The 19,649-nt window shown below is 26.8% G+C and overlaps 2 protein-coding genes across 2 annotated transcripts; both read right to left on the reverse strand.

Annotated features, from left to right (window-relative positions):
* Window positions 1–625: 625 nt before the first annotated feature.
* LOC124929273 (ATP synthase subunit b', chloroplastic) lies at window positions 626–1,479 on the reverse strand. Its single transcript, XM_047469597.1, has one exon. The coding sequence runs from the start codon at window positions 1,377–1,379 to the stop codon at window positions 753–755; it is 627 nt and encodes a 208-aa protein (XP_047325553.1). The 5' UTR covers window positions 1,380–1,479; the 3' UTR covers window positions 626–752.
* Window positions 1,480–1,690: 211 nt separating this feature from the next.
* Window positions 1,691–5,491, reverse strand: LOC124929271 (UDP-N-acetylglucosamine transporter UGNT1). The gene is made up of 10 exons (XM_047469596.1): window positions 5,134–5,491; window positions 4,515–4,591; window positions 4,218–4,370; window positions 3,998–4,131; window positions 3,066–3,196; window positions 2,945–2,989; window positions 2,733–2,830; window positions 2,408–2,515; window positions 2,124–2,180; window positions 1,691–1,998 (listed from the first exon to the last, which is right to left on the reverse strand). Exons 1-10 carry the CDS (start codon window positions 5,267–5,269, stop codon window positions 1,924–1,926), a joined length of 1,014 nt encoding a protein of 337 aa, XP_047325552.1. The 5' UTR covers window positions 5,270–5,491; the 3' UTR covers window positions 1,691–1,923.
* Window positions 5,492–19,649: the final 14,158 nt, after the last annotated feature.

Consider the following 19,649-nt stretch of genomic DNA (forward strand, 5'->3'; position numbering starts at 1 on the left):
TCTTGAAACAACTTACGGATTAATTGTTTGAAATAATCACGGTAATAATATTGTATTTTTAATTTACATTTTTTTAAAGATTTTAAGATGATATCGTAACTCCAAATTTAAATTTAAAAGATTTTGAAAAGCACCGAATCTCTAAGTTTAAGAGATCTTGGATTTGATTATGATTGAAGAAGAATTAGATAAAGAGGTGATGGAGCTAGATACATCATAATGTCAGTTATTGAAGCAGAAAGCTGAGACAATAGAGGAATTAGAGAGGATAACTCAAGAATTCTTGTACATTCTCTATTCTAGAGAATTGTATTGTAGTTGGTTCTTGTCTATTTTGAACGGTACACAGTTTTAACTTAATAAATCTAGAAAAAAAATATGAGAAGAAAGAGTGATACAAGAGGGAAGAAGATTGTGGAACACTTTGGTACATCAAAACTGGTCCAGAAGGAAAGAGAAAAAGGTGCATGATTTTAAGCTAATTGTTTGAAATAATGAATAATATAGTATTTTCAACTCAGTTCTTCAAGATTTTAACAACCCAACCCATTGAACAGAAATCAATGTATTAGATGAATAACAGAATAATTAACTTATAATATAATAACCCTTTAAGATTAAAACAGGCAAGAAAATAAGGTACAACAGTGAAGTTCTTCTTCTTATGTAGTAGTTTTATACACTTGTTCTTGTTCTTAGATTGAAAACATTGAGAATTTGTAATGAAATTTGATGATAATTAATAACTGGGATTAGATAGGAAGGATCTTCTTGACAATGTCATCGCTTAGGGCAGCAATCTGAGAATCCAAAGACTTAATCGTTTCCTCCTTCTGCTTCTCCAAATTCATCCTCGCTTCCCGTAACTCCTCCTCCAGCTTCTTCTTCCCCTCCGCCAGCTTCTCCTCCACTTCCAACTGCGTTTCCTTCTTCATCTTGTTCAGCGCCGCCGATATCTCCGCCCTCGCCGCCCTCAACACCGCCGCCGCCTGCTCCTCAAGCTGCTTCACCTCCGACGACGTGTCTTTCACGCTGTTCAGCTTCTCCTTTATCGAAGCGTCTCTCTCGTCCATGAAATTCCCCAGCGGCGTGTAGTATATCTTGTCCAGCGCCACCATCAGGAACAGGAACTGCGCCATCATTATTGGCAGTGTTAAGTTGAAGTCAAAAAGCGCCGCCTTTTCTATCTCTTCCGCCATCGATGGAGGCGCCGCCACTAGGGAGGTGACGATTAAGGCACCCATTGATTTTAAGGTCGACGGAGCGAGATGGATTTTGGGCAGAGAAAGCTGTGGGAGCTTCATCAAGCTTGGTCTCACTTGGTTCGCGGAGCAAGACGGGATTAGGGTTTTGCAGGACGCCATTATCATGTTAGCCATGGCTAGCTAGCTGTGCTCTATTCACGAACGAACAAGAGAGATAGATAGATAGAGAGAGAGAGAGACGAGCAATTGAGATTATTTTCTTTGAGTAGTAGTGGTAGTAAAAAGAACGAGTGGTGTTTCATTTCTTTAGAGGATATCTCATATCTCATCCTAGCCACTCAAACATGATCTTCTTTCTCAACTTTATTATTTTTAATTTCTAAAAAAATTGATTCAAACTAAATTCTCATCCATTTAAATAAATTTTATTTTACATAGACTAATTGTAGTGTATCAAAAATGGGTCTCACTAAGATTGTGCCAAATTATAGCTAAGAATGATATCAGTATTATTTGATAGAATTTGAATGAAGCACGAAAAGAGAACCGGTCGATAAAAATACATGATAAAAGTAACTGATATTCTGAGAGGCCGAATAGTAGGAGTACCATATAAAAAGCACAATCTATTGCTACATAAACTCTACCTTCCTTCTTCTTTGAGTTAGCTCTTCTTTATGTGCAAAATTTGTCTAGTCTTTCGAGACTCTCGCTTCTATTATTTCCCGACAAGCTTGTAGTAGGCATATAAACCCGATCCTACAAAACCAAGGACCTGTCCTACCACGTTGAACTGCAATGAAGCAAAATATTTCAAAATCTCGTGAGCTTTCTTCTTAGAGTATTAGTAGTAGTAGTATTCATATAAAATGATTGAAACATTGCAGTCTACCAAATATTTGATATTTTGCTACTTACAAAGTCAAATGGAAGGCCGCCAAATAGCATCCAGCCAAGTCCAATGGTGAAAAAATCCTAGACCAACAACATTGAGATAAAGATTCAGCTTTTCCTTTTCTTGTTTGTAAGTGCAGTTGGGGGAGTTATGCTATTTAATAATAAAGATTCAGCTTTCCTTTTGATTACAGTTTTCTTTTGGATCATGACAATGTTATAATTCTGTTTTATTTGACATCAGAGCAGCCTTTTTGTGCTCATAACATAAATCAGATCTAACAAAGAGAACATCTACAAAAACACACCTTCAGATTGCCACATATGGTCTGGGTGAGAGCTGAATTCAGAGTTGTGTTGAGAAATATACTGTAATTCAGGAAGAAAGCCAATACACAAGATAGAAGCAACACAACCTGCAAATTTTTAGAACATTAGCACCATTTATCATATTATTCTTAGTGACATCATAAAGCGGAGTTTTGTATTACGGGATTGAAAAAGTCATATATCAATAGAAATTGACTTGGAGTCTTTGAAGATTTTCTTGTTTAGATTTGGAAAGCTTGATAAGTTTGAACTATTAAGAACACAACTATTGCCTGAACAATTTCAACATGTAGGGAAGATTACCATGAAGCCTGGTGAGAACAGATACTGGAAATTCATAGTAGTCTCCAAGTCACCCCGAACAAATGTCCAGAACAGTAAAATGGGACCACAAATTATTCCTACAACAAATAGAAAAAGTAACAGAACTATCTGTCAAAGCTAGAAAACGTGTTAACACAATTAAGCAAGAATTTAATATATTCAAGTTTTTTTCTCAGACAGCACCAAATTACCATTACACCACATAAGACCGAAGGTGTTCAGGCCACTACTTTTCCCTGCGGAAAAAGAGAAGAAGTATGAGAACGAAGAAGTAACTGCCGGCTAAGTAGCAAATAAGAGAAGAAGTACTACCAATCCGCGATATAGTAGCAAGATACAATGCTGTGGTGACGTTGGATAAGAAGACTATTGAATAGCCATATGAATCAAAGGACAAGTCCCGTACTCCAGCAATAAATGCACCAAAAATGATCAAAGCCACACTGATAGCACCTTAATTTTTTGTTAAAGGAAGTAATCAGAAACATAATATATCATGGTTTAATCACAGTGCAATCTATTGACAACATGATTGGCCTGACATACGTTGATGAAAACTTGACAATAGTGCAACAATAATTGGCTAATATGTATTACCCTGACTTTTGCATTTGAATTGGTTAGTGTAGAGAAAAGGTAAGGAGGTTTTATTTTAATAATAGTTAACTATTATCAATTACCATGAAGCTAGTTGTATCAGAATCATTTGAGATCAATAGTTTGGAGTAACCACAATATCAAAATAAAATTAGCCTTGCTAATCCCAAGTCAGGAAATATTTGAGTGCGTTAAATAAAATTGAAAATTATTATGAGAAATACCAAAATTTTAAGTACTTAATATGTAAATTGATTCGATAAAATGTGGTATTTGTCGGAAAAGTATTTACAGTCTATTTTTAACCTTATAATGACATGATCTGTTTAACTTCCATGGGTTAAAGTTGTATTTTGAACGATCTTACTGGATTACCGAGTTAAGTCATTCATAGATTTTCTAATAAATCCATTTTTTTATCTTAATTTGAGTTAGCCTAGATAATTAAGTAAGAATAGTTACATGAAATCAATTCATATAAGCAATCAATCATTTAGATTAAGTGATAAGTTGTATTATTAAACATATCTATCTATTGTACATATTTTTTTAATCAACTACAAATCTACCAATAATTTGAGCATCCAATCGCTCTGAAACCACCAAAACATTGCACAAAAGGAACAATGAGAAAAGGATTTTCTTACCTTCCAAAAATTGAAGTTGAATATCTCTGCCCTGCTAAAGTATACTCCACAGCCATTGTAAATATCACTGTTGTCCTCCGAAGAGTGGTATACATGGGAACATTTACTCCACGGATAGATTCCATGGTAGCTAACTATCAAGGAGAAACAGATGACATTTGCATTTTATTCATTCGAGAATCCAATAAAGGCAAAACTGAGGATCTGTAAAAAGCCATACCATGTAGAGCAAATAGGAAAATGCAATAGGAGAGGTGCGAATTAACGTCTTCAAAGGAACAAAACCCATATTATTATCAAAGGTTTCACCTCCACTGAAGGATATAAGCTTTGATCGTCTTAATAGAAAAAGAAATGCATTTGAACTTATCATCTGCAAGAAACCAAATTACAAATTCTCAACATGATCATACATCTCTGCTCTAGATATATCTATCTATCTTTTTTCTAACAAAGTATTCCAGCATCACATAAAACAAATCACGCCTAGAAAAGAGAGGAAGTGTTTGATAATTACCTGGCACAGAGTGATGACATTTGCACAAGGGAAGCTATAAGAAGAAAGAGCAGCTTTGTTGAACAACACCAGAAGTACTGTACCAAATTGCAGGAAGGAAACACGAGTAAAGAGCCAATAACACAAGACAATGATGATTGAAGGGTGCTCAGTTGACATCTTTCATTTTATCAACTAGTTAAAACAGCCATCTCACCATTAAATTATGAACAGAAAGTGTATAAGAAATTGAACTGAAATATTACATGATCATGTCATGGCCTTTCTTAATCTTTTCATCAGTGTTTTCACAACTTCTTAACTTATATACAAACATATCAGTGTTTAATTACGCAAAAGGAGATTATAAGACGGAATTGTCTATACTCGTCCTTGTGTTCTAGATAAATGTTTGTCTCGAGATAGAAATGTAATGTACAGTAGCAGAATTCAATATGCAATACTGTTATCATGACAGCTATCTACTAATACTCAAATATCTCAACCTCTCACTGTAATTCAACAAGCATTACGCTCTTCGCATGCTTGGTGTTGGCCAAATAATTTAAAAATTCCATTCGAAATCGTAAAATTCAACGTACAAATAGATATGAAACATGCGGGAGAATCGTAAGCATACCGGCACATGACATGTAAGAGATAGAAGCGAAAGCTCCTCTTCTGGTCATCGTCGATCCTTTGAAAAGCTTATCATCGCCAAGTTTTGGAGGATCTGACACAGGCAACAAGGAATTCTTCGCTGAGGTGGACGCCATGGGAGAGAGAAGAGATCGACCTTTTGGTCTTTAAGACGGACACTTTTGTCTCACTCAATCGCTTTGTTTACATAAATAAGTACGCTTCTCCTCTCCACGATCTGCCAAGGCACGGGGATGGACCGGGCCAAAGACTATCATCTCCCTCGAGAGTCAACTTTCACCATATGAGCACCGAGTCGTAACTCGTAAGCTGAACCCCCCGCGGAACTGACTCGGAAATTTTCTTAATTCTTATACAAAGACATAAACATAAAAAGCCCATCCATTCTAGATCAGTCCAACATCACGGTCCACGGGCCCATTAAACTTGATAAATTAAGAGTGTAATTAATATGATTTTTTTAGAATTAAGCTAGTAAAATGGAGAGTTTAAGTAAAAGCTCACTTTTAAATTTCAATTTTCCCTTCTCCTTATATTCTCAAATCCTCTTCTACAAAAACAAATATTTCATAAACAAATATGCATCTTTAAAATCTTATAACATGTTATTGTTTTGTTTTGGTTATTTATCCTGTTATCTTTTTTAATGTATTGTATTTTTGTTTTTTTTAGAGTTTACTTTTGGTTACAAGTTGATTATGGTAAAGTTTTCTTCTTCTTGGATATTTAAACTTTTATATATAATAGTTCTTCTTTTTGGATATTTAGAACTTCTATTATATAAGAGGACACGTTCAACTTTAGCAATTAAAAAAAATAATTATAGATGTTCTAAAAACATGTTCTAAAGACAAAACTAAACATTACCAAAGTTATTTTTTATTATTTCTAAGTCACTCAAGCGTCTATTGTCGGTCTCTCAATTGATTTAAATTCCGTACAATCCTAATCCTTTATCAAAGTAGATATTTTGTAACCTGTTTTTTCCGTTACATCACAACTACACTCACTTCTAGTTTAAAACAAATTTGCTAGTAATTAGTTGAAATATTAGATGTTCCACATAGAAACAAAATTTCAAATCAATCTAAATAAAAATTGATTAGAAATAAAATATAATAAATGAAATGTTTATATATATATATACTCTGAGAGCAATAACCTTTTGTCACACCTTTACATTTTTTAATTAAATTTTTATTTATAATTATTATTTTATAATTAAATCAAAACAATTATTATATTAAAATCAAATTTGCCTTTCATAGCATATTTTAAGTCGGTGTTTAAAAGTTCAACATCAGTCCACACTTATTTTCACTCGTATAATATGCATGCAATTTAACTATATTTGGCTCGTTTCTTAATTTTTTTTAACTGTCTTTTCTATCTAATTAATCATATCAAATTATTAATTTTAAAAATTATTTGTAAATGTATACCTTGAACATTTCAGAAATCTCACCTCTACCAATTAAGACCTTGGTTGAAATGCATAAATTGTTTAATTGATACCTTAAAAATTAATATATAACCCATTTAATGAGTAGATCATAATTTAAGTACAATATATACAATTTTACCTGATTATTCCAAGATAAAGAACTCCCTATTTGCTTTTCTTTCTTTTTTTTTTTTTGAACTCATAACTAATATCTTATATAGAAAATCAAGATTTAATCAATTTATCACAAACTTTAACTAGAGTTATGAAGATACATACCCTCAATTTAAATACAAACCCTAGTTCCAAGTACATTAGGGACAATATAGAAATACATATCTTATAGTACTAGTGGAAATCAATAAAACGAAAAGAAGTAACAATGGATTAACGAAAAGAAATAATAAGCAACAAACGGAGGAAATCAATGAATCGAAAGATGAGTAATAAAAGAAACGATAAATTCAGGAACATGGAGGAGAGAATAAAGAAAATGAATGTAATGAGAACTATTCTTACGTATATAGATAATGATCACATACATTTAATTAATTTCAAATATTGTTGTTTGAAATTATTTTTTATTTTTACATTTAATTTTATTTGAAATAATTAGCATTTTCAATACATACAAATTGAAGAACATAAATTAAATAAGAATCATTTTTATTTTATGGTTAAAATTTGAATTCTCTTATAATTAATTTAAATTATTGATCATTATATATTTAATTTTGTTTATTAGCGTAAAACAAATATACTTATGATGATGTTAATATATTCTTATTTGTAGTTAACTACCGGTAAAACAAAATCAAAAAGCTACCTCAAATTGATTAATTCAGATTGGGCACGGGGCTGGATTATAGTTGACATATTTAAATTCATTGCATGAGATATAATTTAGGTTTAATTTTGACCTAGTAAAGTTTTAATTTAACGTCCCAAATTAATTAAAGAATATGGTTAAAAAATAAATAATTACAAAATGCATTAGGTGAAATTTCACACAACTATTTATATTTGTTATTGTAGACTTGGAGAAAACAAATGTCAAAGCAACGCCAAATACATAAAACTATAGCTGCGAATTTCAATATTATTTCAAATTTACTAACTTTAATGGAGTCCACTAATTTGAGAATGGTTTGAAGCTACTAGTTCATTGTACGATTAAAGATTATTTTCCCAAATAATCAACCATTTTAATCAAGTTAAAATGACAAATTTGTCCATAGAAGTTTAAGAACGAAAAGAGATAATTCTTAATAATCCCGTTGAAGTTTGTTGAATTGATTTCATATTGTCCCAAGGAGTATATATTAAGAGTTTGAGGGATCAAAATGGGGATGATCAAAAGTTGTCAACCCGTCTCTAGTTACTTTTTTAAATATTGTAAATCATTTTATAAAATTCAATTCATTTAATACATATTTCAATTTTTTTTTTGAGAAATGACTTACGTCATTAATTAAAAAGACCCAAAAAAGTAAAAGAAGTACGAGAGCTGAAATTGAGTTTACAACAATTTGTTCAAAGTTAACACACGATGGCCATAAAGAATCCACAATTGGCCTAAGAAACGCACACGGACATGACATATTTCAATTTATATAAACTTGATTTGATTATATATATATATATATATATATATATATATATTTAAATTTGTGTGTATTGTTGTTCTTTTATGGAATTGATAATTTATAGAATCAAATTCAAAATTTTCAAATAAAAAATCTCCAATTTCAAAATCAAGAAGATGCTAAAATCGGTTTTGTTTTTATTCTTCACTCTTCTTGGCTTGATTTGAATGAATTATTAATGAAAAATGATAGACAACGTTAATGATATGTTAAGAAAGTTGACAGAAATAATTTTTATCTTATTAAATTGAAAATCTAATAGAAGTCCAATAAAGAGATATCATTTCTGTCAAATTTCTTGCCATAGTTTCTATTATTTCTATTGATTAATATACCTTATAAAACAACAATGGACAATGGAGTAGTTTTGATTGATTACAAACTGTAATTTATAATTTAGTTTTAAAAAATAATTTAACTTATGTTTTCCAAATAGTCATAGAATTGATATGTTTAAAAGTGTAAATGAAGCATATGTATAAGTCATTTATGTTCATTTATTGAACCTTGAATAAGAACCTTTGAAATTCTCGAGAAAGGGGAAAATCATTAGTTCAGAACACCTTTCATAGCAGATAATTCCTTCTCTATACATATACGTGTTCTATCATTTACTTCTTTTTTGAGGTGTTTATTGATAACTCCCTCAAATTGCATAGTAATTAATTGAAATATTATGATTCCAAAACTATAAATCTCCCACTTCAAAGTTGAAATGTCAAACCAATCACCCTTATGCGGAAGAATTTTGTGGTCTTTAAGGGTGAATTCTTAAACATTCAATTATACCTTCAGCATGATCTTAGACCATGAATCACTCTCCACTGACGAACTCTTTAAAATAGTTAAATGAATATTGTATACAATATTAAAAGTCTAAATTTTTTATTTTTACTATAAACGTTTAAGCTAAAATAGAGTGTCTTAAGACTCTAACGGTAAGTTTGTAGTAGTTTTCTAGATAAAGAAAAATATAAATAATATATATATATATATATATATATATATATATATATATATATATATATATATATATATATATATATATATATATTGGCTAGTTAGTTTGAAAATTGATATTTTAAATTTTTTAGTATCATTTATAAATGACTATATATAAAAGAAAAAAAAAAGATATTTTTAATTCAACATACACTTTAAAAATATTTATTTGTTTATGTCAATTATTATGGAAAGGAATAGAAAACCATTCAAGACTTACCAAAGTTTAAAAAATATATATATAAAAATTATTATGAATAATGTAGAAAGATTTGAAAATAAATTGGACTCCAAACTCACCCATTATACTTAAAAAGAATTAAATTATTATTATTAATATATAAATATCTTCTTATATCTATTATTGTTACTAGAGAGGTACAGATCTAGATATTATTATTATTATTATTATTATGTAAACGTGTAATATTTGTACATAATAAAAATCAATAAATAATTTGAATTATCTTACAAGTTCATTGAATTGTTTGACCCTTATCTTCACTGATTTAAAACCAATCATTTATCTTTATATTCCTTCTCTCCCTCTTATCCCATTAATTATTTTTAAAGAGAACATGTACCAAATGGACAAGCAATACTGTCTGCTTTGATTTGTCTATTGGTTAGGGTATGTTTGGTTGAAGGTATAAAGGGGTACTACACTATTGGTATAGTATAAACTATACCAATAGTGTTTTAATATGGTGTTCTTTTACCTTTTTACTGTTGGTATAAATTATACCCCTATATAATTTATACCTCATATCTGGTATAAAATAGTAACTAGTCCCCCTAGGTACAACACTATTCTTATATAGTTTAATTTTAATTTTTTATTATATCTTTTATTAATATTATATATAACCTATTATTGTATAATATATTAAATATTTTATTTAGTTTTAAAATTATTATTATTATATATAATTATTTTTAATATATATATTTTTTTAAATAGTCAATATTTTAATTAAAAAATATTTATTTATTTTTATAACGATAATTTTATTAATTATTATTTTCTATATTTACTTATATTATAAATAATATTTTTATTTTAGTTTAATTTATTAAAATTATTAATAATATTTAAATTAAATAAACATAATTTATTGTTTATATTATAATTAATTGTTTATATTTTAAATAAATTACATAATTATTAAATAATCACAAAACGATAATTTATAATAATAAACAATATTATTTATAATATAAATAATTAAATAAAATAATAATATTAATAATAGTTTTAAATTAATATTTATTATTTATACAATTTATACTACATTCTTATACCAAACACAAAATTATAAACCATATACAACTTATATCATTTTTTATAATTCTTACCAAACATCAATAACCTATACAACTTATACTACCCCATATTATTTATACCTCGTTACAATTTATACTTCTATACAACTTATACCCTATATAATTTGTACCGTCTACCAAACACTACCATATGGTATTAGGAAAAGGGAAAATCACTTATTTTAACTATACATGAATATGATTATAACTTCTTCTCAGTGTTTAAACAATGGCGAATTTAAGATTTGAAAGTTACATGAGCTATATTTTTTTCATAAAATTTATTCAGATTCCGAACTACCATCGTAATAATGACCATAATTTTAAACACATAAAACTATAGTGAAGTCGGAGTAGAACGAATAAATGTTATTAAATTGGTTAATATATACATAATTAGAAAAAAATTAAAAATATTATTTAATCTAAATTAACACCTCAATATATTATAAAAAAAATATATATTTATTAAAAAAAACATTATTCACCCAAGTTCATCATAAAGTGAGGAGAATTTGCTAGCTTTAAAAAAAATTAATAATATATATTGTGTGACCTTTAATAATGAATAATGATGGAGGGCTTGAACAATGTTGTTGGTTGAAGCTATTGATCAGTAATCAGTTGACACGTCACATGGTTTAAAATCTACACTTGGGGCTTGAAATTGGACATTTTAATTTTGAATAAAAATATAGTAATCCTAATTTGTCTTGAAATTGCTTAAAGAAATGAATACAATGATCATAATTATTAATTACACTTCAAATTAAATAAAGGATAGTTATGTGTCTGTTAAAGTAATATACGCTACAGGTAATTAATTAAGATTAATTTTCAACTAATTTCCCTAAAGAGGGCACTAATATTGACTTTAATCAGTACGGTTTGCTTAAGTTTCTCTTTTATTTTAATTTCATCAGCATGACAAATTAGACTAAATTATTGGTCTTTATTTTCCTCTGTCCAAGGTTGAAATTTCAAATGGAGAATTACAAAAGGAAGAATAATTAACCTAGGTAATTATGATCATGTAGAAAGAATAAGTAATTTTTCATTAAAATATTTATTGTTTGTTGTTTAAATTAAATTGGATCCTGGATGAATGTTGATTTAAATTAATAATAGCTAGGTAATTGAATTTTTAAAATAAAAATTACATACTTGAAATTCTTTTAATATAAAAGAAGTTAAATAATCTTTGTTGTATGGTTATGTGAATGTTAATAACTAGATATTTTAAAATTGGTAGATGATTATTCCTTAATTATAGTTAAGGTCTGTTTAGTAATTTTTTACCTTCAATTTTTTAAAACTTTAATGAAAAGATATTAACTTTTTTTTTTGTTTTTTTTATAATAACAAGAGAACTTGATTTACTCTAATAATTTTTTGAATGTAATATTTAGTTTATAATAATTTGATTAAGACTTCATATACAATAGTTGGCGAAATAGGAATAGTTATTTTATTTAATTTTAATATTGGAAACTAACATTATCTTTATAATTCTTATTTTCGAATTTCAAAGTAATAGTTGATCTTATTTAGTTTTAGTGAGATTTTTCAAATTTCAAATTTAATTTTATTACATCGATTATACTCTTTGAGTTTACATCCAAATTTGTAAATATTATAATACTGTTAGTTAATGTTTTGAATATATATATAAAATAATTTACATTAGTCATGTTTAAAAATGAATAAAAAAATAATTAGAATAATAGCAACTTAATTGAACTTTTTTTCTACCGACATATCCATATCTTTCTTTGCCGGCAATTTACCGACCGGACTACATTTCTTCTGTTCCTTTACTTCTCCTTCACATCTAAAGCCTTTTTCCTCCCACTCCCTCTTAATTAATTTGGTCACCAACAAAATGTTTAATTACCTTCAGCATTAATATATACATCTAGGACGGGCTTGAGAAAAGAGTTTTTTTTTTTTTTTTTTTTTTTTTTTTTTTTTTTTTTTTTATCTGAGTTTTACAAAAAAAAAAAAAAAAAAACCTTTTTTTTCTTTTTGATAAAAAGTATGAAAAAATTGGTTTTTAAAATTTGAGTATTAATTTGTCTTTTGACTTTAGAGGACATGGTGTAGGTGAGAGAATTATAGTTTAGAGATAGAGGATAAAATTAGAAGGTAATTTTGGTATTTAAATGATAAAATTATTTAATTTGATTGTTGATAAGATGTTTGGGTTTTGGAATAAAAACTGAGTTTTATTCTAAAAACCCTTTCATCAAACGAGGCCCTAATTAATTCAAAAGATGAATATACCTAGCTAATATATAACAATTAATCCTAACTTTTACTAATTAATTTTTACACAATATTAATTTTAACATAAATTCATTTTTACAAAAAATAAAAATAAAAAAAAAAAGATAATCAAAAGCATATTAAAACGGATTGGTGCATACTTTATCATATACATATATAATTTTTTGTAAGGATTATAAAAATACAAATTTGAAGAGAAGACTAATCCCAAGTTATTCATGCTATATATGTTTTGTTAGTGAGAATAAAACTAAAGTATTTTATTTAATTTTCAGTTTCAAATTCCTACAAGATTAATCTTGATCTTAGAATGATGAGATGTTTTTATATTCCAACAATATCCATCTTATGTATTTTTGCTTTTACTAATATATATATATATATAATTATAAAAAAAAATTCTTTTCTTTAGTGCTTTAGCTTTTACTAATATAAAATCTCTCTCTATATATATATGGTAAGAGCATGCAATTAATTAGTTATTAAAGCAATAAGATGGAAGTTGTGGTAGAGCTAATTCCCAACAACAGCCCTTCCATGAAAGACAAGATACAACAACACTGTAGTTCTGTCGACACTAATAATAATAATAATAATAATAATGCCGGAATCTCGAAATACCCAGACGAGGAGGATCGGAGAAGAAGAGACAAGAAACGATTATCGTCTTCCTACATCGTCAACAAGTAAGGTTACTTTTTTTTTTTTTTTTTTTGAAAGTGAGAAACTTTTAATTAGTTTAATTGAAAAAGTAAAATAAATAAAAGATGATTAATTATTTGAAACATATATATATATATATATATAGGGAAGTTATAAATGATGATGAATTAGTTGTGGGATGGCCGCCCATCAACACTTGGAGAGAGAAAGTAATGCACCACATCCATGGCGGTGGCCGCCGCCGGTATGATATTCAGCAAATTAATTATTCAAGAACATTTTAAGAAATTTTTTTTATTAATTTTTCTTTGGCAGAACATTTATCGAATCAACTTGAGGCATGGATCTGGTGAAAAAGAGAGGGATTTGAGAAGAGTTGAGTTCGGGAGATAGAATATCATACATAACTAATTAAGTCCCAATCTGTGTAATGTAATCAAACTATAATATATTATATATATATATATATATATATTTGTATTTATATATGCAATGAGAATATGAGATACATAATTTTGTATAAACAATTACTATAATATAATATAATAAATATATATATATATATATATATATATATATATATATATATATATATATATATATATATATATTATAATCATGGTTTCAAAAATATAATTTTCAAGAATTTTAAAATCATGATTAAATTTGTTAACATATAAAATAATATATTTATAAAATATTAGTATACTATTGTAATAATATAATTATAATATTAACCTTCTTAATTATAAACTCAGTGTAATGACTATTTATTTATTTATATATATATGTATATAAAAGACATAAATTGTATAATTTTATATAGAGATAATATTACATCATTTATATATTATATTGGCACTACGTTAAACTTATAATTTTTTTAAATATAAGAATCTAAAATAGCATCCTATCTACCATCATTATTTTTATTTTAAGGTGTTATAAAATTTATAAAACAAACTAATATAATAATAATAATATCACAATATTAATTATATTGTGAAAATATTATTTTATATAATAACAAAATTAATAATTAATTAACATTTTATTCCAAAAAGTGTGAAAAAAAGTTTGGATCTTTCACTACCTTCATATGGTCTTCTTCTTTAAATGATCACAAATTAATTATTATTATTTTTAAATAATAATAAAATAATACCTAAAAAATGAATGAGCTCGTTTAATGTAATTATATGAAACTAAGAATTCTTGAAAGATATATTTTTTGAAGTCGTATTTGAACTTTATTTATTATATTTTATTTTGGTTAATTATTAAATAGTCATGCCTGGTTGAAATCTTTGTTTTTTTTTATCAACTCCGCTTTCACCCATACTGAATTTATTTAGGGTGGTTTAATTTATCAATATCAGCTTCTCCATGAAATGATGCTGAGACAATATATATCTCATTAAATAAAAAAAAATCTCATTAATTTTTTGTTGTGATGACAAAATGTTAGCCATTTAACATTTTCATGATTTCCCTATATATATGCAAAATAAAGAAATAACTTTAACTTCAATTTCTCTGCTTGATTTATTCGTTGTGAGTTTTTCATTTATTTCCTTGTATTATTTTTCATAATCTTAATGCTAGTATACTTTCTGATTTCTTCTTAATGTTAATAAAAACAATACAAGTTTATAAAAAGAAAAATGTAAAAGTAATGATGGTCATATTCTAAGACAGCACCACTAGCTAGCTAGCTAAGCCAATTCATGACAATAAATCAAAAACAGTAATGCATGACACATCTTGTCCAATGCATTACATATTTGTTTTGAAGAACCCAATTAATCATCAATATCATGACTTAAAACTAAAATTCCCACCACAAATTAGCTTGGTTCATGAATTTGGTAGATTAGTGATTTGGAAAGTACGATGCATCCACCAATATAAATCAATTTCATAATTAATCGTGGGGCACAAAGTGTCATGCATCAACCTCTATATATTATCGATGTCATTCAGTATAGGACTAGTTCAAAAGTTTGGAGTGTCTTAAATTTTTTTTTTTTATTTTAACTTAATATATTTTATGTTATATTAAAATATATAATAATTTTGCATTATAATTAACAAAAATAATAATCTAATTTAATTTGTTAAATGCTATAATAAATTCTATTAAGATCGTGAGTTTAAACTTTAATGAGAGTACATGATTTTGATTTCTTATTTTTTTGCCGGTCCTGGTTCAGCAACAACAAAAACCGGTCTTTCTTTCGTCTTTCAATACATGACTTGAATTAATTAAATACATATTTTGATCATTTTTCATAAATTAATTAATCAACTATCATTATTGTCACAGCTTTTATATATATATATATATATATATATATATATATATATATATATATATATATATATATATATATATATATATATATATATATATATATATATATATATATATATATATATATATATATATATGTTAAATCCTTTAAATATGGTCGCCCAATTCAACAATGAAGTTTTGATATTAATGTATTAGATTAATGATGATTGAAAAACTAAAAAAAAAAAACACAATAAGATTTCAATAGTTTTATCATGATGGGTCATTAAGATGAAAATTTTGATTAAACTTTATATATATATATATATATATATATATATATATATATATATTATTATTATTATTATTATTACCATTTTATGAAATTAAAGGGAAGTGTACTATATCATGATCGATCAGTTAGTATTATTGTTATATGAATAATTCTTCCATCCTTCTTAAAAATGTGTAGTTTTTTTTCTCTAATTTATTAATTTTGAATTTGTGGGTCTATTTCACACGGTTAATGACTCATTTTTTTTTCTTAATATATATGTAACCTAGAGTTGTAGATGATGAATTAGGCTAGTGGACGATAAGGTGGTCAAAGAGGGGTTGTAGGGGAATTAGAAGACATGGAATCAATCCCTAATTAGCTTAGTACTATCGGTTGTTTTGTGGCATATTTCTCTTTCTTTTTTATTGTGTGTTTTAATATTCATTTGGGATGTAATTTCTTTTTATCCTACACTAAAAATCACTATAATTCCTTTTCGCCCCCTCTTATTGTTTTTCTATTATTGAAGGTGTCTTATTTTTCTTTATATCACTAAGATTTGAGTTAGTTTGTGTTTTGTTTGATGTTGTATATTTTTTTAGTTGGATCATATTTTTATTTCGAATTTTTATAATTTGAATAATATTTCGAGTGGTTAGTGGGTTGTTTGTTGTTCATATCTTTCGATTGTTTTGATGATCTTTTTCGAGTCTGTGTTCATCACATTCTTGGTATCAAATGAGATGAATTTGTCAGATCTGTAATTATTTTTATTTTTTCAATAAATAGTCACATAAATTGATCTTTCAGTTGAAGGTTCTCTTATAGATATTCTCATATTATTTCTATGAATTTCTCATTGTTTTGGTTAGGTAGATGATAAATTATCACTTGACATAATATTTTTTAGCGTTGCTTATTAACCCTCGATCAAGAACGGTTTTATTGCCGCCTCAAAATATTTGGTAGAAATTCTTTTTCCTCCGTTTGATTGGTTTATTCATATTGCTCTACTCATGAAGGAATTGTGTCCTTTAAATCAATGTGCAATGACTAAATTTGGGTAAGACAATTAACATAGATAATTTAATCTGATTATTAAGAGTCACAATGCTTTGTTAGAAGTCAACTGCGATTAATGGGGTTAAATTTATAACTATTATAATTAGGTCATATGAGGTTACACACTTAGAGTTGACGGAATAGATTAAAAGGAATTGATTTCTAATTATTAGTAAATATATTAGATATTATTAATAATTAAAAATATTGTTTTATTTATAAAATAAAAAATTATTCATGGTAAAATTAATTTCGGAAACGGAATATAAAAAATTGTATTATTTTATTTATGAAATAAAACAATTATTTATAGTAAATTAATTTCGAAAATGGATTAGAAAAATGGATAGTCTCAGCTGTTCTTCCATCTATTTTTTTAATCAACAAAGATAAGAAGAAATAGAAAGATTTTATCACGATATAATAAATTTTTTCCAAGAGTCAATAAAATTGTCTTTATTGTTCTCTTGTCCTAGCAATCGAAGTCAACAAGATCTAAACGGACTCGTGTGGACCGACTAGAGGAGCTACACGTGGGACTCTCATTTTTCATACTACAAGATCTGCCTAGTTCACGCATCAAAAGTATAACTGAATGGATTATATATTTAATCGATCAATTATGCATGAATATCCTAATTATATATTTAGATTAGATATATGTTACGGAAAAATATTTAATTTAAATATCTAATTAGGATATTCATTCATAATCGATCGACTAAATATATAATCCACTAAGTTATATCTTTGATGTGTGAACTCGGCAAATCTTGCAGTATAAAAATGAGAGCCCCAGGTGTTACTCTTCTAGTCAGTCCACACGAGTCCGTTTAAATATTGTTGTCTTTAATTGTTAGGACGTGAGAACAACAAATGTAATCTTATTGTTTATTGGGAAAACGTCGTATAATGAAATAATAATTGTTTTATTTATTTCTAATTATTAATAATATCTAATATATTTAATAATAATTAAAAATTATTTCCCTTTAATATATTCCGTCAACTTTAAATGTGTAACCTCATGTGATCCAATTATAATAGCTATAAGTTTAACCTCATTAATCGCTTCTAGCAAATCATTGTGACTCTTAAAACAATCAGATTAAATTATCACTGTTAATTCTCCTACTCAAATTTAGTCATTACATATTAAATTAAACAACATAATTCCTTCGTTCCTATGATATAGATCTTTTGAATCACCTAAAATTTTATAAAATTGATGAATTTTTTTCTTCAAAATTTAATTATTGTAAATATATCCTATTATTTAATATCTGTATTTTTATTTATTTTTTTTCACGTTGTTATTCTGTAATTTAACTTTTTTATGTTAAATTTAAATTTGAATATGTAACTCATATTTTGAATTAATAATATTTTTTTAAAAAAAAACTTTAATTTGATTATGGTTCTTCATCTTTTATCTATTTATTTTTGTTAATGTGTGTTTCTTTTATTCTTTTATGTATTATGGGTCGCGGGCCACTACTTTATACATGAGGCCAATTCTAATCCTGTAGCCCAAATGTTCTCCGTCTTCCAGGCTACAGCAGTCCAGCTCCAATAAAATATGGATTTTATTTAAATCACTAAAATCATATTGTGATTTCTATTTAATTATCAAGTTCTTTACAGGTTATAAATTCAATAATGTTATCAAAATATACTACAGGCTCAATAAATAGGCTTAACTATATGCTGACTATCTTATTTTTTTATGAGTTGATTTAAAAAATATATATATTTTTTTTTATCATAATTACTATCAAAATCACTTTAAATTTTGATAAATTAAAAAGTAAAAATACAATTATTTTCACAGTAAAACATTCACAATTCCGAGTTATTATCATTATGGACATTGGTACAACCATGTTACAACTTTGGTTATTGATATCCATTTAGAATTTTCAATAATCACAGTAAATAAGGACTAATCGAATTTAGAGTTGGATAAATTTTAAAAAATAACAGAAAAATTAGGATTAAAATGAATAGATGCTAATAAGTTTTTGTAATTTTTATAGAATTAGAAAATTAAATATTAAATTAATTTTCTTTTTTAAAATTAAGAGTAATATTAAATTTCTACTGTAATAAATTTTTTTTCAAAGTAACAAACACATATTTGAGGTGGGCTGTTTGCACAACAAAAGCTTTGGTAATCTTTGTTGAACTTTTTCGTTTTGATGTTCAAAATTACGTTCGTGATCTGTATCGATTTTATTGAATTTTGAAAATAAATAACATTTAAGAATACACAAAGGAAAACATCATACTTATATTCGTGGAAACTTCGAGATCTTGATGCTTCTATATCCCCATTCCTTTACTAGGAGCTGGAATCGAAAGGTATCCTCTCTCACGGAGCTTTTGACACATCTCAATCCATCCCCATAAATGACCAAAATCATGGGGAGAATGAACTCAGGTAGAGAGATAGACAATTTTGATTGGTTACAAATTCTATCCATTCCGATCACCTCAA

This window comes from Impatiens glandulifera, chromosome 3 (assembly GCF_907164915.1).
Source record: "Impatiens glandulifera chromosome 3, dImpGla2.1, whole genome shotgun sequence".
Lineage (NCBI taxonomy): Eukaryota > Viridiplantae > Streptophyta > Magnoliopsida > Ericales > Balsaminaceae > Impatiens > Impatiens glandulifera.

What these genes read in the sequence shown, in the direction of transcription:
- LOC124929273 (XM_047469597.1), bottom strand. Translation starts at nt 1,379, where the DNA reads ATGGCTAACATGATAATGGCGTCCTGCAAAACCCTAATCCCGTCTTGC.
- LOC124929271 (XM_047469596.1), bottom strand. Translation starts at nt 5,269, where the DNA reads ATGGCGTCCACCTCAGCGAAGAATTCCTTGTTGCCTGTGTCAGATCCT. An exon ending in TCAACTTCAATTTTTGGAAG is followed by an intron (nt 3,197 to 3,997) that starts GTAAGAAAATCC and finishes AGGTGCTATCAG; the next exon opens with TGTGGCTTTGATCATTTTTG. An exon ending in TGCTACTATATCGCGGATTG is followed by an intron (nt 2,990 to 3,065) that starts GTAGTACTTCTT and finishes CTTTTTCCGCAG; the next exon opens with GGAAAAGTAGTGGCCTGAAC.